The following is a 22600-nucleotide window of genomic DNA, read 5'->3' on the forward strand; positions in this document are numbered from 1 at the left end:
AACTTTTTACAAGGTTTTATGGTCACAGCTAGAGTGTATAATTGCTACAGTTTATAATTGCCTCTCCCTTGAGAGATTAATACCACTTACAGAACCGAGGAAATCCTATAGAGGTTCTTCTTTCCTATGCATGAGTCCCCTCTGTTATGAAACCCAGAGCTCTCAGACCTGGCGATAGCAGCTTGTGCACAACCTCAGCTCAGCTTCAGCAGCCACAGAATCAGCGATTGCTGAAATCACTGCTTACACCTCTATGGGCCAGGACGAGGACAACCCTCAGCATGTTAGACATTTAAAGGATTTTAACTACACCACACATACAGTCACACCTTCTCAAAGGTTTGAAAACACTGTACATTGATTAAAACGTAAATTAACAGAGAAAATCAGAGCGCTTCAGTAAAACAAATTTTAGTGTCTTCTATTCATGTACTGTATTCTGTAAAGGCACAAGAAAAGGAAAGCCCAATTTACAGCACTACTTACTATGTTTCAGCAGCATGCTGTCCTTGCCAAGGATAATACTGGAAATCTCTTTTGGGAAACCTCAGGGCCCCACCTACCTCCAAAAACCCCGTAACTATCATTTCATGCAAACAAATAAGAATCAACTGCCTCTGAACAAACTATAATATGCTAAACACTCAACAATTTCTTTAACCTCACCTTAAAGTCCCAAAAAATTTCAGTCACAACATTAATTCAATCATGCACATTGAAGTATGTGGGGAGAAGGAGGGAAATAAGCGAAAAAGGCACTTCAGAAACTTAAAATCATCACAGCAGAACTTGCAGTTTGAGTCAGGAAAAGATCAGACCAGAGAAATTTGTGAAAAAGATTCATCAAAACCAAATCTTTTAGAGAAATAATTTAAGAAATACTATACTTACCTTACAGTGCAGTTCCTTTCATCCAGTTTGTTAATGTGAGAGAAAATACACTCCCCATCTTCCTTTAAATCCTCTGCTTGCCTCCTTACTTCAACTGATACTTCCTAAAAGAGGTTTATAGTACAAGTAAGAAACCAAGCCATCATGTTTCAGACTCCCAGAAAATCTATGATTATGGAACCTCTTATTTGTGGGTTTGCTCTGTTTGAATATACATGAAGCCAACAGCATAGCATGTTTTAAGCAGTACAGTGTGCTCTGTGACCTCCTGCACAGCACTCCCGACCTGGCTGTGCTCGTGTTGCTGCTCTGCTTTGCTGATCTACAGAAGAGCTTAACATTTATATAAACATTTGCAACTTCCATTTGGCAAAAACAAATTAAAACAAAAAGGCGCAGAAGATGCAAAAGAGTTGCTCACATTTTAGGAGATGAAAGTATGCACCAGGTTGTGAATCCCTGTGTGTGTACTTCAGTTTCTCAGTAAAACACCAACAGTGCTGTTCACAAATGTTATTATCTCACTATCTTCAAACAACCCCACCCAAAGCATAACTTTGCATTACAAACACTGAACCTACTGGAAATTTAATTGAGCATTAGCACTGGAATTATCTGAATCATATATGCAAAACAACATCTTTATTTACTTCAGTCTGTTGTAAGCATCTTCAATGCACTTATCACCATATTTTCCAGGTGCCTAAACAGGTGTCTGCTTTTTGCCCCAGGAGGCCTATACTGAACTTAAAGGCACCAACTAATAAGCCAGAAATGCATACAGGGAATAGATTATATGATTTTTTTCTGCTGGGTAGGCAATTATTTAATAATTTAGTGAATTTAGTTTTCCAAATAACTTCCAGGTGAGTATTTTCAGTGCTTGGAATATCTCTCCTAGTAAATTATCTGCATAGTTAAGTATGCACAGAGTTGAAAAATAACTTTTGCCAAACTTAAAGACACAAAATCTTATGGAAAGACACTCCACAACTTTTATAGATCAACATTTTTGTTTCTTTTTGAGCTATTCTCATTCTACTCCACTTCTACACACAGACACACAGGTGACCTACGTATGCAATGTTTTTAACAAGAGCGGAAAAAATAAAGCAAAATAATATACAACTGCATTGCTTCAATTCTGTTCTTGCAGAAGGTGAATTTCAACACAGGTTGAACACACGGTGACTCCTTACACATATCAGGAAATCTTGTAGTAGCTTGAACAACATCTTTTAACAGAGAACTAAGGAGACTTGGTTTCTGTTTACTTCCAGTGCCACCTGCCAACCATTGCCTGGCCCTGCTCTGTTAAAAATTAACGTAATATTTACTTGCAAGTTGAACAGACATTTGGCATCTCTCTAAGGAATAAATGTATGCATCTTAAATCAAGCAAATTGACAGAAAACAAAACATTTAACAGCTTCATTGTTGCTGTGGCTTTAACATTAACAGGCATATTTGTAGCCTCTAAACTTTATTAGACAAAAGTTTTGTCCTATGTAGCTTTTGCATTAAGCAAGTTTAGAAGGGGAAATCCATGGAAATTATTAGATCATTAAAAAATTAGACAAAAGTATGTATTATTTACACTTGGAACACTTTTCTTCGTGGTTTCAGAGAATCCAAACAGAGAATACAGCCACACCAACGAAAAAGTAAGTCTGAGTGAAAACTGCTTTGAACCTTCAAAATCTCTACTGTAAAGAAGATGATATTAGCAAATCAATCATGTTTTTTTCCACCTGACTACAACACACAAGGAATTACTTTGATCCAACTGCTCTTGTGCTGTACAAACTTTGACTTTCCTCATTTTACTTAAGAGAGCTACCTGTAACATTTACTCCTTTACTGACAAAAGGCAAACACCATATTACACAATGTTCCTAAACTGGAAATTTTCATAAAAATTCTCTTTTCCCCTCCACTTCTCTACTATCCCACACCACACCTTGGGCAATTTAAAGGATGATGCAAAAGACACTTGTACCTGTTTGTAGAAATCAGTGGAAGGGGATGATCTAGACCTCTCATGGGTGTATTGGGCTTTTCCATGCTGTTCATGGCCTGTATCAAGGATATTATCGGCTGAATGGTACCTTCCTGAGCCCCTTGGCTCTATTGGCTTCCGCTGCTCCTTCCATGATGCCTCATACTCTGCAAAGGTTCCCAGGCGCCGTGGCTGTGCAGATTTCCCAATCCTCTCAGCAGCCCTGCTGCTGCTGCTATAGTGGACACTATCTTTTGAAGCAGGAGCAGTTTCAAGTCCAACAGAGGCTACCCGACCTCTTCTCTCATACCACAGCTCCTCTCCCTCTTGCGCTTTCCTATCTGGCCTCTCAAGCTGTCCCTCTCCTAAACCATGGGGACCTGGTTTCTGTGATGATTTTCTAAATGCAGGCTTACTTGTTTCTTCAAAAAATTTCCACCTGTCTGCAAATGAGCCCAGGGCTTCTTCTGATATATCTGGATGGCAATGAGCACGGCATTCATCCTCTGACATGCCCACCTCATTAATTTTCTCTGGTTCTGAGTATGACTTCAATTTTTGCTCTGTTGTGAACCTCTTCCTGGCTCCAATGCGAGAAACATGATGAGTGCCATTCCCGGTAGAGTTTGGTTTGGCTTGTGTAGCCTCAAGGAATCCAGAGACGTCTTCAGAAACCAAAGCCAGTAATGAAGAGTTGTAACCACCAGTTTTCCGCTCAGGTGACCTCGGGAGATATTCAGCAGGGCTGGGCTCCAAGTCCCGACGCTTGAAGGACATCACGCTCAGAACCCTGGCCTGGGCTTCCTTGAGGTGATCTTTGCAGGTGCTGGTAAAGTTTGTGTCTGGGGAGGTGGTGACATTCTCTGTTGCATCTGGTTTCCAGGTCTCACTGCACTCCTCTGTTTCAGATGACCCTACTAGTGTAGCAGTACTTCTACTTTTCTGCAGCTTTGCTCTTCTCATTTGGATCTCATTTCTGAGGGTTGTTGCAAAACGATCACTCCTTCGTGCCTGTTTAGACAGGTGAGTGTCAAATGAGGTCTGTCGTTCTGTTACCACTTCTGGGTTGTTGTCAGACTGTTTTTTCCCTTCCTGAGCTAAAGAGTGCAACATTGGCGTCTTCTGAGGAGAAATCTTGCTACTCTCGTCTTTCCCCCACCTAAAATCTTTCTGAGCACATCTGTTTTCAGTGGTAAGGACACAGACCTTTACATACTCCTGCTGACCGTGCCTAGCTTCACTTTCCTCAGAGCTGTTCTCACAGCTTTTCTTTTGTCCAGATTTTTCAGTATGATTAGGTTTTTCAGATTCTTTTACTACAGCACACCTAGCATCTCCCTCTCTGTCTACTGGGTAATGACTGCTGTTCTCACACCTTGTCAGTGAAGACTCAATAAATTGTTGAGGTAGATAGTATTTTGGGTTTGGGGCCATTGCTATAACTGCAGAATTTTCATGAGGTCCAAGTGATGCATCAGTTCCCACTGCAGGTTTCCAGCTATCATCCTTGACTTGTAGTGGCTTTGAGTTTCCTGAAGCAGGCTGTTTTGCTGTCACACAATAGTATCGGCTTTGTCCAGTGTTGTCCACCTTCTGTTCAGCAGCACTGTTCAAAGAGGAAGTGTTGAGCAGACTGGCTTGGTTTGGACTGTAGCCATGAAAATCATCTGTAGCTAACTCCTGAATGCCACTGTAGGACAGGTAATGTTGCTGATCTTTAGGTGCAGCTAATATTCTTGCACTGTGATAAAAGGTGCTTTCATCGCTGTACTGGTGCTGGTGGTGGTAAGTGTAAGCAGGCTGTGCAAACCTAATGTCCATGCTGGACAAGGATGGCTGCAGTTTGTTCACAGTTCCTGCATTACTACTGTACCTTTCACCAGCTGAAGAAAAAGTGTGTTCTGCACTGAGATCGAATTTATAATTTGAGCTGCTGATCCTCCTGTCACATGCTCTGGAGGGCTGCCGCTGCTGCTCTGCAGTTTCCGAACTCCAGTCACTCCTGGGCTGAGATCTGTTCAGGGCTGTAAAGTGCTGTGTGTTGGCACCCTCTGAGTACACAGGGCCATGGGCTTTCTCATGGCCCTTGATGGCAGCAAAGCTGTCACTACGAAGAGGGGGAGGTGGTGGGGGAGGAGATGAAGACTTCTTCTTATCAGGAACATACCAGACAGGTCCAAAACTGGATCTTCCTGAGCTAGTGAGCTTGCCATCTGTGTGTTCCTCTGACCTAGGACTTTTGCTGTTCTCATACTGGATGGGAGCTGGCAAATACCCAGGTTTGTCTTCTGTTCCACTGCTGTCATTCAGAAACTGGCCAGACTTGCTTCCATGCTTAGCCGTCTCCCAGGGGCCCACTTTGTAAAGCATGTTCTCTGTCGAAGAAGTGTCTGCATTGGACAGAGTGTAGTCAGGGGTGCTAGAACTTGTTGAGAAAGACCCATAGGCTGAATCCCGCTTACTTTGGATCCCTAGATGATCAATGCTACTATTAGACCTTGCAGAAGAAAGTCTTCCATACGGGGCTACTTGGGGAGTGTGGTCCCAGCTGTCCATACTTCCCAAGGAGCTAAATTGGTCAGAAGTGCGATACAGACTTGACTGATCCCATGAGTTTGACAGGTCATGAGAAGAACAACTACTGAAGGAAGCAAAAAAAAAAAAGTGTCAGAATAAATATCAAAAATATCACAAAATGCCACAATATAATTATAACCACACATTTTAATAATATTGGTTAAGATACATCTGCACAGCAATTGAAGACAAACAATCTAACAAAATTCAAAGTCTGAACATGAAGTCAGGGCTCCAAACTCTATACTCTACCACTGATTCTAAGCTTGAAACCTTAGTAACTAACTCAGCTTCCCTATATAAGTTTGCCAGCAAGTAATATGCATTTATCTCCTTGAAGGGTCCCTTCTCCCCCTGCAAATGGTTGATTTTGTTGACTTTGCTTTTAGAAAAAATTTGAGCTCCATTAGAGCTCCCTCTTTCTCAGGACAAACACCAACTTATTTTTCAGCTTATTTTCCAGGCACCCAGATTCTTCCAGCTATTAAACTCAAGTACTTCTCTCTTCATCTCTGAAATATGACTCCAAACTTCTTCAGCCCATGATGTTATTCCTTTGTCAATAAGATATGCCCAAAAAGTTATATCCACATCTGTCTATTCATTTGATGTTTTAACTTTTAAGCAGAGACACACTATTTGCATTTGTCTCAAATATCACCTGCACATGCACCTTAGCAGTGTGGTTTCAAACAACTCTCAGGTTGACACTCTTACAACAACATTCAATTCCACCCAGTTCCACAACATTGGCAGGAAAACTTCAGGAGGAGATGCGAAAGCAACATAAGCTCTGCATGGCCAGACAAACTTCTAACTTAGAGAATCCTTACTGCCACCAGTTTCTCTCAACCACTCTTTCCTCTATAAAAACATTGTCTTTGACACTGTACTTTCTTCAGGTCTTTTGCCAAGGACACTATTCCAAAATCCTTCTGCTTCTGTTACTTTCCTACCCCATGAGTTTTGTTTAATTTTCTTTCATTTCTTTCCTCTCTCACACTACCCACCTCCTGTCAATCCAACGCATTGATGCTGAGATGACAGTCTTTCCAATTATTCTCATCACATCTCCCTGTTTGAACTTCACTGGCAGCTTCTCCTGATTTTATATACCAAATTCAAATTCCTGCCTTTGAATGAAAAGCCCCTTGGTAGAAATCCTAGAATTGCCCTTCCCTGTAGCTATAATTATATGAAGCATCTCTCAAATCTTGTGCTGTAAAGAGACCTGTGAAAGCTAGCAATGAAATTAGATTAGTCCACATAAAAAATACAAAGAGTGATATAGGTCTTTTCTTCTGGCAAAAATATTGCAAAGGTCAATTCAACAGTTCTTTGGAATTCAATACTAATAGAATTGCTTTTTTCCCCCCTCTACTGCTACAGCCTTTTAAACTTTTCTTATACAACATGGTCAAAAACAATTTATATGAAGAAAGAGAAGATAGGCTTTATGTTTATGTTCTAAAAGCATTTTATTAACAAAATACACTAGCAATGGCCTTATCTTGTGGGGTTTTATGTTCTTTCATTGGTTTATTTTCAGCATTTAAAACATCTTGCTGAATCCTTATAAAGGTCTTAATTATCATCTTAGGCTGATACTGTGTTTCATGTAAAAAGTATCTTGGTCATTACTAGGATTTTTTTGTCAAAGAATAATGTAAGCCAGATATTACTAAGAATTGCTGATATTCCCACTCCCTTGAGCACTAAGGAGATCATAGAACCCTTAAGGTTGGAAAAGACTATAAGTCCATAAAATCCAAACAGATACTTGGCATTAATTAAAAGAAAGATGCCACTTGCGGAAGGAAGCCTCAGTTTGCAAGTCTCATGTAAATCTGCTGGTATCAACTGTGAAGCAGAGATCATCACCATAGGAGGTCAAAGTCCTGCTAGAAAATGCCTAATGGAAACCCAGCAGAAGCAGCAAACACTTTAAAGAAGGACAGGAAGGTTTCTAATGGCATGTTACTGCAAAGCATGGCCTCCTGTGGTCCTAAACTGCAGGGCAATCCTCCTGTGAACTCTGACATGGAAGAGAGTCCAAAAGCCAGTTTTCTGCCTGAACCTGGCATCCCATGACAGTCTTCTCTCACTGGCTGTTCTGGAGTAGATTCATAAAAGCACCTAGACTGATGGTCAAAGTCTGGCAGGTGAATTCCAGGAATAATCTACAAACACCATCCCTTGGCCACATTGGCTAGTAAACACCCTTCCCAATCCAGGGATATGCTTCTGCTCCTGACCCTTACAGAAATTATCTCAACAACTACATGGGATTACAGATCAGATGTACGTGACCCTAACTGCCCAAAAACCACAGTTTAGGTAGGCTTCTCAAAGCACACTTGTCCCACAGCCACACCTGTAATACCAGAATAAAGCAGAAGAGGTGTTTGGGTTCATCTGCACAACCAGGGGCATAGAGAAAACCCCAGAGGTTTCTCTGTTATAGTATATCCTACTGCAAGAAAATGCAGGGTTTAAACTTTCTGCAACTTAAGATAATTCACTTACAATCCTACCAGAAAAGTGCACTCAGCCTTGGTGTAGGATGGGCCAGGAAAAAAGTCTGCACATGTTGTTAAGGTGCAACCTCTGTCAAAAAGACAGAAGACTAACAAAGGGAAACAAAGACACCAAAAGATTTACAAGTTCTACCTTTCTAGCCTAGCATGAGAGGCATCTAGACCTAGCCTAGTGCTCCCAAGATAACTTACAATTTTTGCATTGAAGTCACATGATAAAAAATAAATACATATAGTGCTAGATGTGGAGGGCTGGGTTCCAGGATCACCCTCTCTCCTATATACTGGTACAGCCTCTTCTAGTCTGTCTTCCACTAGCTTCATCCACCTTCTCAAATGTTCAAATTCATCAGGCCAGGAAAAAGAAAGCCCCAGCAAAACTAACCAATGAAAAAATCCTAAAGCAAATCAAACTGCCCCATACCTTAACATAGCAGTAGATAGTATGGGCAGTCTTCAGGAGGCTGTTTTGGCTAACGGTGCCCCACTCCACCAACACAAAAAAAGTGTTGTCCCCCCCTTCTCCAATGAACTCTTCATGTTTAACAAGTGATTAAGTGAATTTTCACAGAGAGAATGCAGGTAGGCACATTCAGAAGAGATAGAGGCTTTGAGTACCAGTCTCAGATGCTCAGCTCAAGGAAGGGCATGAAATTCCAGAAATAACCCAGGAATGGGATGCTTTCGCTAGAAATATCCCCTCCTGGGCTATTTCCATTATCTCCTTGCATACTGCTGCTTTCAGCTACTGATTGCTGTGCTTTCCCAGCAGCTGAGCTTTTTGTAATAAGTATTTGCAAAGTGGGGAATCTCTGAGGCTGCTCAACTCTTTTTGCAGATCCGAAAGCCCAGAGAACCCCACTCTGCAGCTGAGATCCCCAAAATATCAAAATCCTTGGGCTGCCACTATGAGAATGCTGGGCCTCCTCCAGCAGTGACATGTAAAAGCAGCTCTGCCACTGAAAGTTTTGGACAGCAGACACCAGAGCTGACAAATGTCCCAAACACATCACCTTTTAAGCGAGCAGCACAGGCAGCCATGGGGTTCAGTATGGCAGTGACCTGGGAACTGTGGTATTAGACTGTGCTAAGGCCACTAAATCTTTCAGTTGCATGTGAAAAAGAATCTTGTTTTATTAGTATTAGTGTCTGCCAGCAGTTGTGGCTATTTCTGATACATGAGGGAAGAGAATTGCTCTATCCCCCCCTCTTCCTTTACACCCACAATTGCCTGACCAAACCTCATTTCAAACTGGCATTGAACCATTTTTTTTTCACTTTTTTAAGTATTGGGACACACCCAGCTCCTATCAAAACACACCTTGAGACATATCTTGTAGTATTTTACTTTCACAAGGTACAAGGACAACCACCAGGAACAGCAGGAAGTATACAATGATTTACAGCTTAGTGTAGAAGACCCATTAATAATAGAAATATTCTTTAGCTATAGCATTGCAATGAGGAATTCTATAGAAGATTTTAGAAATTTCTGCATTTTATGTCTATGTACAAGGACTTTTACCGTCTTAAAACCTATAAATCTAAATTGTCCCATCTATGTGATATTTAAATACAAACTTTAAATCAGTGTAAAACAGCAGAAATTGTAATCAAAAGTTATTAAAATATCTACTAATAAAGTATTACAAGAAACGTTTTAAAAAAGCCCTTTCTACTTAATGTCAACTTTAAATGTTCATCTAATTGTAAAAAATAGATGAAAAATAAAATAAAATACTGAAGCACTAATGTTCTTTTGTTTTGACTAGCACAAAACACTAATCTCAAAAAGTAATGATTCAGCAGACAATGTACAACACTAGGTACAGAAAACCGAAGTCTACTTCCCAAGCCAGGACGGCAGACCAGACTAATTTTCTTTAATGCTCAGTGTAACTACGGCCTAATGGGAACTGAGAAGGAAAAAGTAACAAAAGACAAAAAAAATAACATGCCCACCCCCAACCCCCAAGAACCAAGAAAATATTTCATTAAAATATCTGATAAAGAATGTCACTTAGAAGCAGGAAACAAATAAGAAACTGTAACGAGACACAAATAGGCATTATCTAAAGGTTTAGAGTTTCACAGCTAAAACTGTGTGTCAGCCTTTCTCCATTAGTGCTGAATGTGCCCTGACAAATATTAAGGTGCTTCAAACAGCGACCGAATATCATCGGTCTTATTACCTCTAGACGAGCAAGATCACTTGTAGGGAAGGATTACAGAAAGACAGTTTAACTAATTAAACCAGCAATACCTTAAAAGACAACAGAAAAGCATTCTGCGCCCTCTCTTTAGAAAAAGCTTTTTTAATTGTTTCAAACAGTATTTTTAATTTCTTCTCTCTTTCCTATTTCACTTTATCAATGTTAATTTTGATGGTTACTTTGCCTTAGGATTTTACCAGTGGACGTTGAAAGGAAATGCAGAGCAAGAAGCATAACCCTGTGATTGCCTTTAAAGCTAGTTTCTTACCTTTAAATCACATGCACATATCACTAACTGTTTCAGAAATCCACTCATCCATACGTCAAACTTCCCCAACTCCCCCTTCATGCACTGCAAGGACAGGCAACTCTAAAGAAGTATAAAACCACGACTCTGCATTACTTGTTTTTTTTAAAAAAAACCCTCAACAACATGACCTCTGTTTCCATTGCTTCGCTGTTAAGGGCTGAGTGTGTGTAACTTAAGCAGAGACTCACCTTGCATGATAGCTCGAGTGCCAGGAGGCGCAGGCATTAGACGAGGGAAGGTGTGACGTGGCTGCCTCAGGTTGACTTTCGGTAAATTTGGTTGCATGCCAGGAGTGCGGCCTGCAGGCTAGGTCATTCCTTCTGAAAACAACAGAGGCAGAGAGTGCTACTTTAATGCAAACAGTTCAATAAAGTGACATGCAGCAAAAAATCTACCAGGGCAGCAGTAAAACGTTTCACAGATAGGACAGAGGCATTATGACTTTAAATGACAACAAAACTTTCTACACGCATGCTGGTTTTGAAAAGACATCACCATTTCTTTAAAATGCAGTGAAATGCCAATATTTATTTTTTTTAATGGATGGTGAGATGTGTATTTTTTACAAGAAATACAGACTGATACATTTTTAAGTGCCTGACACATCCAGAGCTTTAACAGTTAAAGCTAATTCTGAGACCTAGAACTCTCTGTTGTCTCTTAGACAACAGTAGGGTTTTGGTAAGATTTTACTGTAGGTAGGTGCATATGGGAGGAGCTAGGAAGAAACAAGTTAATGACAGGAAGGATTAAAGCCATGCACTTTGTTTCATACAAGTTAGTGATACAAGCAGTCATATTAACTCCAGGCAAGTTCTGCTTCAGCTCTTGAAATACTTGGCATCCCAGATCTTCAGGGAGGTTTTGTTTGTTTTGATGTTTTCTGGGTTTCTTTTTAAAGAATACATCTCAAAAACAGTTCAGCAAATCATTTAAGTCCCCAAATATCTACTATACATCACCTCCAAATATTTCTGGTCATGTAACAGAAGAGATCCCTTCTAAGAAGTACAACAGTAAGTTGTTGTCAGAGCTTTGCACCTTAAAAACTGCTTTGCAAAATTGCTCCGTACTCCTCTACCCCCTTCCTTCTGCTTAGGAATTAGTAACTACAGCCTGCACTGCCTTCCAAGGACTTGCTGTTTGCTACACCTCTCAGCACTCATGAAGTAAGTGCATTCTTTTTTCCCTAAGATTAAATAAACCTTCTGGGTGGAATCCAGCTACTTGTGTTTCAGTGAGCAGATGCCAAGTACAGGCCATTTGTCTAGACCCTATTAGTCACTTGGGAATGAAGCAGGATCTTCTTTGAAAGCAGTTCATCCCACCCTTCTCCTTGGCTCATTTTGGAGGAAGTGCAATTTAAAATTTAGATGCAGTATAAGGTTTGACAGATCTAATCTTTCAAAGTCTGAGTCTGAAATAAAGGCTTACAGGACTGTAGTTCTTAAGACTTTTTAATGCACTTATGCATTTAAGAAATTTGAGTTACAGAAATAATTTGCTACACTAAAAAAGTGTTCCTTATTTTCAATTTGAATCATAAAGGTACTTCTACAATTTTTTACTCATTCTCTCTTTTAATAAATGTGTCTGTTATCAGGCAGCCACTGCATTTAGAGACCAAAACTAAAGCCAGTATCTTCAAAACAGGTCAGCTCTGACTACACAGCTTTTCACAGTACGTTCAGGAAAATCTGAAGAAATCAGTGATGAATTGACTTTCCAAACTCTGCATGCAGGATAAAAAAAGGAGAATAACAATTCTACAGGGAAACTGTAATTTCACTACAAAGTGCAGCATCATTACTAGCACTAAAAAAATAAGTAATTGTTTCCATAAACAAAAGCCTACTCTTCTCAGCATGACAAAAGAGAAAACAGTTAAGCAGAGCATCTCTAGTTGCTCATTCTTGGTAGGACATGACATTCAAAGAGTGGAGAAGCCCCAGTACTCTTAGTGCAAACAAGTGCAAAAGATTCTGCTCAGCCATGTGATGATGGGCTCCAGAGAGTCCTAGCTTGCTCCAAGCCTGTGTGCAAGTATGGAAAAAGCTATGATTCCACTGTTCAGCTGCACTGAACATCACATGTCCTTTTCACCTCCACTGCTCTCCTTTAACAGTATGGATACCAACTCAGCAAACCACAAATATCTGTTAAGGCAAATTCAATAGACCTCCTAGACATCAATTCAGCTGAAAAGGTTTATCTTTTATGAGACAATTACTTTTCTATGATGTACCACACTAAGGAAACACAAGACTAGGAAACTAGCACAATACAAGCAGTGTTTGGAGCATAAGGAAAAGAACGTTGGGAAGAGGGCTTCTGTGACAGTTTGGGCTTGACAAATGGGAGGAGGAATCCAATCACTGGGAAGAAACAGAAGGGATGCACACAAAGTCAGTACTGTACCTCATGGAACTCGTCAAGATCTTGATAAGATAATTCCTCGCTACATGAATGTCATTTTCAGAAGGCATTTTCTGTGCTACAATATCCACCACCACTTTCATCTTCCTGAGCAGCCAAGCAAGGGGAGGAAGAGACTGGACTGAGTTGTGGCATAAGACAAGTCAAGTGGACAAGAATTTCCAAATTCTGTTCAATTTTCTGTATTTGTGGACACAGTATTTTTAAGAGGTTTTGGCTTGTTGTTTTTTCTTTCTTGTTGGTTTTGGGGTTTTTTTGATATAATAGTCTGAACAGTCTAAAAATACCGGTGGGATACTTAGAAGGTGGAATCACATAGACACCTACTTTTGTTGGGAAGTTCACAACATGACTAAAAATTAATTCACTGTACATAGTCAACAGTACTTTCTGATAGCAGCTGAAATTAAATGGTGAGAACCTATCCTACACTCAAGAAACCTTTTTTCCTAAAAAGTGGACTGCAACATAAATATTGAATCCAAAACTCAGCAAATGGATAGAAGGACTAGAAAGAAAATATTAAAATATTCAAAACCGGAATATTTTGCAGGCAACTAAAGAAGCTGGAAGCTGAGCTTTTACATTCTAGTGTAATACCTCTCTATTACTTCTGAGTGACAGAATGAGATCATCTGAACCTACAATTCAGAAAACCTCCAGCATTAATGGAAGCATTATTATAAAAGCATTTCACTGAAAGTGTCTTTCTACCAGTGCTGTTACAGAAGCTGCTGGAAGGAAAATATTTATAAGTATAGAATATAGGTTACAGAGGAAAAAAGATAAAAGGCCAGCAGATACAACAGAAGCATGTACTTCCCCAGCACCACCTTCTCCAACAAAAACGGTATCATTCTCATCTACCAAATAGCACCTTTGCTGTAACCCTGCCATAAATTCTTTTGCATTTGGAGTAACCAAAGCAAAAAAGTGACAGGCAGTTACAGGGGTTTGCACCCAGGTGCAAACCAATTGCTAGAATTTATTTCACAGAACCATAAAATAGTTTGGGTTGGAAGATCAGCCAGTTAAAGATCGCTCAGTTAAAACGCCCATGCTGTGGGCAGGGGCACCTTCCACTAGAGCAGGCTGCTCACAGCCTCATCCAGGCTGGCCTTGAACGCTTCCAAGGATGGGGTATCCATAACTTCTTCTGGCAACCTGTTCCAGTGCCTCCCCACCCTCACGGTAAAAAATTTCCTCCTAATATCTAGTTTGTCCGTTAATGTTTCATTCCAGCCCCCCTGCTGAACGAGCAAAGGCCTGACTGCTGGCACACACCTCAAGCCTGAGGCTGCACACCTTTCCCTGCCGGCAGCAGCAGCCACACAGGACAGAGGCTGGACGTGCCGTTGTTCCGAAGCCAAGCTGGCTGTTTATCCCACCCCAAAGGAGCTCTTCCCTTCTTTCTCGGCCTCAGTTTCCCTGCCCCGCGCGCGCCCCCTGCCGGGCGCGGGGAGCAGCGGCTCTGGACGAGCTGCCGCTGCCTGCTGCCGCTACCGCTGCTCCTGCCCCCCTTCTGCTGCTCCTGCCCCTGCTCCCCTTCTGCTGCTCCTGCCCCTGCTGCTCCTGTCCCCCTTCTGCTGCTCCTGTCGCTGCTCCTACCCCCCTTCTGCTGCTCCTGTCGCTGCTCCTGCCCCCCTTCTGCTGCTCCTGCCCCTGCTGCTCCTGCCCCCCTTCTGCTGCTCCTGTCGCTGCTCCTGCTGCCGCCGGGAGCGCTCCTCACCCCCGCCGAGCCCTCCATAGCCGGCAGAGCCGCACACCCTGCTGTCACTACACGGTAGTGGCTTTTCTCCTGGCGGCTACAGAATTGCCCTCCACATCGGCAGTGATCATTGACAGCCAGGGCTTCCCACAGCACGTCCAACCCGAAAGGAGCTTAGAGGCCAGTCCTTGCAAATGCAGTGTCTCCCGGTATTCATCTCTATCTGCTGCGACAGGAAATAAATCATGGAATCAATCAAAGAATGGTTCGGGCTGGAAGAGACCTTAAAGATCATCTTGTTCCAACCCTTCTAATGAAGGCAGGGACACCTTCCACTAGACCAGACCCCCATCTGACCTGGTTTGAATGTTTTTAGGATATGGGCCATCCATAGCTTCTTTGGGCAACCTGTTCCAGTGCCTCACCACCCTCAGAGCAAAGAATTTTTTCCTAACATCTAATCTAGACCTACTCTCCTTCAATTTGAAACCATTTCCCCTTGTCCTATCACTACATGCCGTTGAAAATAGTCTCTCTCCAACTTCTTGTAGGCTCCCTTTGGGTCCTGGAAGACTGCTATTAGGTCACCCCAAAGCCTTCTTATCCAGGCTAAAAATTCCCAGTTCTCTTGGCATTTTCACATAGCTAAGAGTTGGTGCTCCAACCCTCTAATAATCATCTTGGTGGCCTCCTCTGGACCAACTCCAATAGGTCGATGGTCCTTCCCATACTGGAGATGCCAGAGCTGGACGCAGTACTCAAAGTGGAGATCTCACCCTAATAAAACATGGGTTTAGACAAGAAATCCAAATTTTTCACAAGTACAAGGATGGACAGGGCAGTGGCTTCAGTAAGAACTGAGCTGAGTCTACAACATCAGAAAAAAAATCCCAAAAAAAGCATCTGTTCTTTTTAACTCTTACTGTTACACATTGTCAGCCCTAAATCTCTGAATGAAAACTGTTGTAGTGATATTAAAAACTCCTTAAAAAAATATATATTCCCTTTTCAGTCACTAGTTTCTACAGAAAGCTGTAAACCATGTTTCAAGGTACAAATACAAGAATTTGGGAACCAGTAAATGTAATGATGCTGAAGAGCAGCTGTCAAAATAACACTTCTCCCTCCATTCACCACAATGCAACTCAGCTTTTCAGCAGTGCAGAAAAGCCTTTCTCTGTTGTTAAAAACTTTGTTTTTAAAATAGTCCAAGCTTACTTTTTCAAAGTTGCAGCAGGAGCTCCAAACTACTTGAAGTCATTTTAAACCTTGTCTAGAACAGAAATTTGGCCTAATCTCAGTGTAATTGGCTACAAGACATGCCAAAGATGCAAGGCTAAGGAAATGCAGAAAGGCTGCAGCCTGAGATAAAATGGAAACCTGCACATACTTAAAGGTCAAGTGCACAATTCACTGGGGCATTCTCAAACAAGCAGCACGCTCGAGCACTGCACATACTGTGAGGTACAGCTCACAAAGTGCCCTTAGATTGTTTCAAAGCCAAATAAACCATACCATGCTGCACTTGTTTGTCCTAAAGAAACAGGCAACCAGTTAAAAACACTGCTGCCCCATGCCAGCCATGCAAATTGGGTAGGAGCGTTTCAGTTTATGGAATGCCCTCAGCAAGCCACTCACATGTTATTTTTTTTACTCCACGTAGACAAAATATCAAGAATTTCTAGTGACAGTGCAGGTGTCCTTGTTTGTTTGCTTATAAATCCCAGCTTTATAGTTCTCAGCTTTCTCACTCCCCTCTTACAATAACAGTAGACTAGACATACCAATACTTCATTAACAAATGTTTTTTAATAAATCTGTATATGCTGGGGGAACAAGTCTTCCCAATTCATGGGAAGTTTTGCAGTTCACCAATCTTGTGTTCAGTAAATTAAAACACACTAGAAGACCAACATATAATGTAATTAACTGGGTATGTAAAAAGCCACTTTAAAGGAACTACTAAATCATTTATTCAAAGTATCAAAAACATTTTTTGGATTTTGTTAGTCTTCTGAATCCTTGGCAGGAAAAAAAGGAGGCTGAAAACCACCATGAGTCTACAGTTACACACAGGGGCCTCAAATAAAAAGCAATTGACAATGTAACTGTTTTTCATTCCAGAAGCTGTTATATGTATTTGTCACTGCAGATTTGAAGAACTTATCCAACTCCCTAACGTGGGAGCTCATGATTAGAACAGGATGATTTTTCTAAAATGACTATTTTTTTTTTGAGTACTTAATTTGATCTTTCTTCTTACCCTCCCCCTTTAAAACAGGCAAACATTCCTTTCTATAGAATACCAAAGGAGTCATCATCCTATACAGACAAAGATATTCTGTATTATCTATCTCAGACAACAATATTCATAGAATTCAAATTACTTCATGCTACATTAGTCACCACTGGTAGATCTATCTGTCAGGGAAATATGGAAATTACCTAAATTTGGCAAAAAGCTATTGCCCAGCAGCAAAACTCTATAAGGAATGTGAATGGTTTCTTGTGTCATTCTCAGCAATTAAATACATTCAAGAGTTACCCTAATTTGGACTAAACCAGTTGTTATCAATTCCCTAAAAAAGTTCTTGATTAAGTCCAATACAATTCCCTGCTCCTTTCCCCTTGCCATTTTCAGTGCTGTCCTGTCTCCTGACAAAGGCATATCTATATTTTTGGATGTAACAGCAAACCAAGGGAGGACAAAGCATCCAAAACTTGGGGTGGAACATTTTTTCTGAACAGTCTCCTGCTTTATTTTTTCATTTATTTAAAAAATAAAGGAAGGAGGATGGTATGTGTCTGTGAAAGAATATGAAAAGGAAGAAAAACACAGAAACCCCCCTGAAAATTTCCATTCAGAAATTGTGTATTAAAGGATTTCCCAAATTAAAAAAACTTCTAGAATATATTTTGAAGTAAACCTTCCCTATCACTCATATCCAATAGAGATGATATATACACACACATATCTATCTACATAGATACATGCATAGATATATAAATATATGCAAAGTGAGTTTTTAGGCTTTTCTAGTTGCAAAATATGCCCACAATTTCTCTGATCAGGCTGCTGGTTTTGCACTCCAACCACTGCTTTTTTAGTCTTCCGAATACACTGAAGCACTGCTAAAACTTGTCCCACAAATCACTTATGAATTCACCTCTCTGCTGCTTTCTAGAACATCACAGCCTCAGACACTTCCTTTCCTTTCCTCCCCTTTCCTTTCCTTCCCTTTCCTCGTGCCTTTCCCTCAGATTCAGTCTTAGACTCCCCAAGTTCCTACTGTCCTGGGGTTAGACAGCAGCAACTTAAATGCTTTTTCTAAAGTACTCTCTGTGCCAGTATTCAGACTGTCCATCCAGGAGAGCCTTAAACACCCTTTCAAGTAAGAACAGAAGATGCAGTAACCGCATTTGTCCCTCCAAAATACAAAAAAAAAAAAAAAATGGCCTTCCCCAGATGAGGCAGAAGCATCAGGATGTGAAGTTTTAACTGTCGAGATATTACACCCTCACTTTATATTAGGAGATTAAACTTGAGATGTGTAAAATGTCTTTCCATGGTGAGCAATAAACCCAAAAACTAATGGAAAATATCATTATGGCAAGTACTTTAGGGCCATGCCTTTTACCTTTGCAGATCTGTAGTGAGCTTTATAAAAACAACACACACCATCTCCTCCTTTCTTTCAGGGTCACTCCCTGAATATAAAAAATGCCTGAATGGAACTCTGTTTCAGATGAAGCTAAATCCTGTCTGAATTTTTATCTGGCTTGTTCACAAAAGGAATGGTTAAATCAGATGCACTGCAGGAACATTTAATGAAATATTTAATTAAGTAAATATTTAGAACAATAACGCTGATCACCATTAGGAACAATATAGTTATTTTCATCCAAAAAAACCCCATTGGAGTAAGAAGTAGAACCAGCTCAGACCCGCATAAAGTATTTTTGCTTATCAATTTAAGAGCTTGCACTTGTTAAGTACTCTAGTATTGCTTCTCAGCCTATTCTCACAACACTTGGAATTCTCAAGTAATCTTCCAAATAAATACTGGTCACATCACACAGCATTCAGGACCCATTTACTCTGGCTTAGCCATAACTGAGACAAAAGATGAGTGCAATACTGTAAAAAATTACAGTACTTTCCACATTAATAAAGAAGTAAGTTTTTCATGTAGACATATTCCCTTGAGGCATCTTGATCTCAGAAGGACAATATAGATTTGAAAGGAAAAACTACTCCACAAAAAGAACCCAAACCAAACCAAAAAGAGATGAAAAGAAAACCTCCTCTTTACTGGATTACACATACAAGTCCATGTAAAAAAATATACTTCTTCCACTGAATTGAGGGAGCTATGAAACTGCAAATCACTCTGTGATATACAGCACAGTTTGTGAAAAGGATTTTTATTGTAATAAAAACTATTTTCAGGTTGAAACACATTAGAGTTTTGACACATCACAGAGCTGGTAATTTGGGCAGAAAATCTCAGCTGCCTTAACGTGTAGGAAGCCCAAGGCACAAGGTAGTTAGAGTTGTACAATCATCCAAGGTAACCTCTCCCTCCTTACCTCCCGGGGCAGCTCAAGTTTCAGGTGAAGCTAATTGTTAGATCCAAATTAAATCCTGTTCTTAATCTCCAGCTGATGACTGCAGCCATGACAACATTATAACACACAGCAGTATAATTTGAAACTCAGGGATCCATCTATCATTTCTCCACTGGCAAAGGGCAGATATTTTCCTGCAACTTCTTGGAGCATGAGCTACTCTCCTCCTATGCATGTACTAATTCAGGCCAAATACATTTTGTGTAGACTCTTAATGCAAGTAGAGGGAATCTGCATGGGTAGGTAAGATGTTGTCCCAGAGCTCCTACCACCCTGAGGGTAGGAGCATGACCCTGAGAAATGCAAGCTACCACCCCCCCCCATCCCTAGGGGGAAGATGGTGCCTGCAGTAAGGCAAGTGCAAGAAGCTGGACCCTCTGCTGAGTCTGGTTCTGTGTCCTGCTTCATCTTCTGAAATTTCATTCTCCGAGAATCAGAGTGGTTTCCCTTGATTTGGATACACTGGGAAAAAGTACAAACCCTTATTTTGAGTAGATATATGGCAGCCCTAGGACATAATCACTTGGAGCTAGAACTTTAATAATGACCAGACAGCTCTCATTTCTGGCATTCCTGGAGCAGCACTGATTTTGCTTGGGGAACTAGGTTTTTAGGCTTATTTCACAGAAACTGAATGTGCCAAGATGTGCACCCAATTTAACATCATTAGATTTGAAAGCTGGGTTCAGTCACTTCACAGCAAAATAAAAGCTATTCTCCAAGCAAAATTGAAACCAGAATCACGTCACAGCAATAACAACACAAATCTTTAACAGATCATTTTTCTTCAAGCCCAGCTCACACCACCCCTTGAGATCTCAATCTTTAGCCACCCTAATTATCACCAAGACTAAGTTTTACAAGACAGTAAGTCTGGCAAAAATAGGATAAAAAATGTCCATAGGTTGAAATATGTGCTTGGATACATGTAAATAAAATCAGAAACTATCTAAATTTTCCAAGTCCAGATCAGTTACAATTGATGATAAAATAAAGGAAAAAATGCTCTAGTTAAAAAATGCTCTGCTGCCAAAGTTTGTTTATTAAAAAGCTGCAGGAAGTATCAGCATCCCTCTGAAATGATCAAGTACTTTAATAACTGAATTCATCCATGCATTCTTCCTGCATAAACTAAGGTATCTATCTATGGACAATCTCACAAGAGATCACACAGATACTATGATTACATTCACATGCCAATTGTGCCTACATCACTATTATTAAACTTGGAGCAGTGAATACGGCTCTGACAGTGAGTACTCAGATGTTTGCATTATATGTGCTACCTTTCATTTTCTTCAGATGGGAAACAAAGTTAGGTTTTAACACTCCTTCTAGGGCTGCACAGGGATGTCTAAATAACCTCAAGGAACAGAAAACGTATCTTCATATAGAAGAAAATCACTGAGGCACACTGAATACCACATGTGAGCTTCAAGTGACTAATGGAAGTCTAATATTTTATAGCTTTACTCAAAGTTCAGTGTAGTCACCAGAAATGTGTGATGTGTTTCATGGGTCAGTGCTCTGTTACATATTACTATGTGTTTTTGTAAAGCAACACTAAACTACAGATGTTGATCCTAACTCTTCTGGAATCCTTCCCCACAAATACAGATCCTACCTGAGCAGCCCTCTAGTGTGAGAAGGTCCATTAGCCTCACTAGATTAAGGATTTCTCTAATGGAGCTGGCTGGCCTGTCTGGTCATCACTAAGAAGGTAGAAACACATCCTGAGCCTGTGCTGCTCCAGCACTCCACCTTCATAGCATATGTTCCTGAAAAGCAGGAAGCAGTGACTGCCTGGCAGTGAAAAAAAATCCTAAATTAATTATTTAACACTCCCTCCTCCTTCCCCAAATTGTGTAAGACAAGTGTATTTAAAAGATTAAGCTGTTTTCCCCCATTTTTGTTCAGAACCTCTTATTCCTGTCCTTCCAAAGGAGAAATCTCACATCCCTTTGTTTAGATTTATCATGAGGAACAAACAATTTTGGTCTCACGTTTATCAACATATTCATTTCCTCTTGCTCTTTTCCATAAAAAAATCTCCTTTCACCTTTATGTCAGCTCTGCACATGCTGGCCTGAGAAATTTTTTCCACTGAATTTTCTTTTCATACCACTAAAAGCTCAAGGCTTAAAAACTCTCATGCCTTGACACTTTGAGTTTTACTCTGCACACTCTGTCTCCATCCCATACTGGGATGAAGAGACCAGCCCAAGGAAACTGGTTGCAGAGCTTTTAGAAAGTAACGACTGCAAGCCACCCCAGTGCCTGGCCCAGCCAGGAGATGAGTGGTTTTGTTCAGCAAGACAATGTACACTGAAGCCAGGTTTGCCTGCGAAATGGGAGGCAAATTTGAAAGCAAACAACAAAATACCCTTTTCAAAGTCACCTCCCCTTCTTCCACACCTGCTGACTCCACTTCAACAATCCTACAATGAAATTTTAATCAGATGCATTTGAGACAGCAACGCATCTTTTTTTATCCCTCTCATCCAAGAAGTTATAAAAGACACAAAAAAGCCAAGAGAAAGGCACCCTGAGCACTGGCTTATCCCAACAACGGAACGAAGGGTGAGGAGATGGCAGAATTCATGAGTGTCCCACGTCCCGTCCAGCCTGGCAGGAGCCTCCTCCCCGGGCACGGCCTTGGGTACCTACCCAGGCTCCGCGCTGGGCGGTGCCTCCTCCCTCCGGGCCCAGGCCGAGCTCCGGCTGGCGGAGCAGCCTCCCGTCATGGAGCGGGACCGGCCCGACAGCGAAGCGAGGGGGCCGAGGCCGCACCGGGGGTGTTGGTGGCACCTTCCTGGGCTCTGTCCTCGGCAGACACGGCCGATGCCGACGGAGCAGGGTCTCCTCAGCCCTCTGCCACCGGCTGCCCTCCGCTAATCTGCGGCCGCCAGCTTAGGGATATAATTAGACTCACAAAGGAGCCTTGTCAGCGCTCCCCGCTAAGAGGCCGGAGCACTTCAGATTAGTCAGACCCGCGACTCTGCCGCTGAACGCTGCCCCGGAGCCCAAAAAATGAAACCAGAAGACTCTTCCTGATGCAGGACGAAGAAGGGGGATTTTTAGTTTTCGTTTGAAGTGGTGTTTGACCAAGGCGCATGAAAAACGCACTGACATTATGCTGTTGAAACTGTTTGTTTGATCTGTTCTATCCTTTTCCAATCTTCAAAGCAAATACATGGACAGGTAAATAAATGAGTCTGGGGCACCGCATTGTAAAGAAGTTAATATCACCTATGAGATGACAAAGCTAAAAGAAAACCTCTTAAGAGCTGATGGACTATC

At 41.2% G+C, this 22600-nt stretch overlaps 1 protein-coding gene across 3 annotated transcripts in view; it reads right to left on the reverse strand.

The window, feature by feature from the left end:
• SHROOM2 (shroom family member 2) overlaps positions 1 to 22600 on the reverse strand; it is a 118421-nt gene that overhangs the window by 34207 nt on the left and 61614 nt on the right. For 2 of the 3 annotated variants that reach the window (XM_058864292.1, XM_058864283.1), the window contains exons 3-5: positions 10716 to 10847; positions 2891 to 5531; positions 892 to 995 (exon numbers count right to left, since the gene is read on the reverse strand). In XM_058864292.1, the coding sequence (XP_058720275.1) occupies positions 892 to 995; positions 2891 to 5446 (2660 nt within the window). In that variant the 5' untranslated portion in view covers positions 5447 to 5531; positions 10716 to 10847. The remainder of the gene's footprint in view (positions 1 to 891; positions 996 to 2890; positions 5532 to 10715; positions 10848 to 22600) is intronic. The other variant, XM_058864273.1, reaches the window with a different exon arrangement.

This window comes from Poecile atricapillus, chromosome 1, assembly GCF_030490865.1.
Source record: "Poecile atricapillus isolate bPoeAtr1 chromosome 1, bPoeAtr1.hap1, whole genome shotgun sequence".
Classification (NCBI taxonomy): Eukaryota; Metazoa; Chordata; class Aves; order Passeriformes; family Paridae; genus Poecile; species Poecile atricapillus.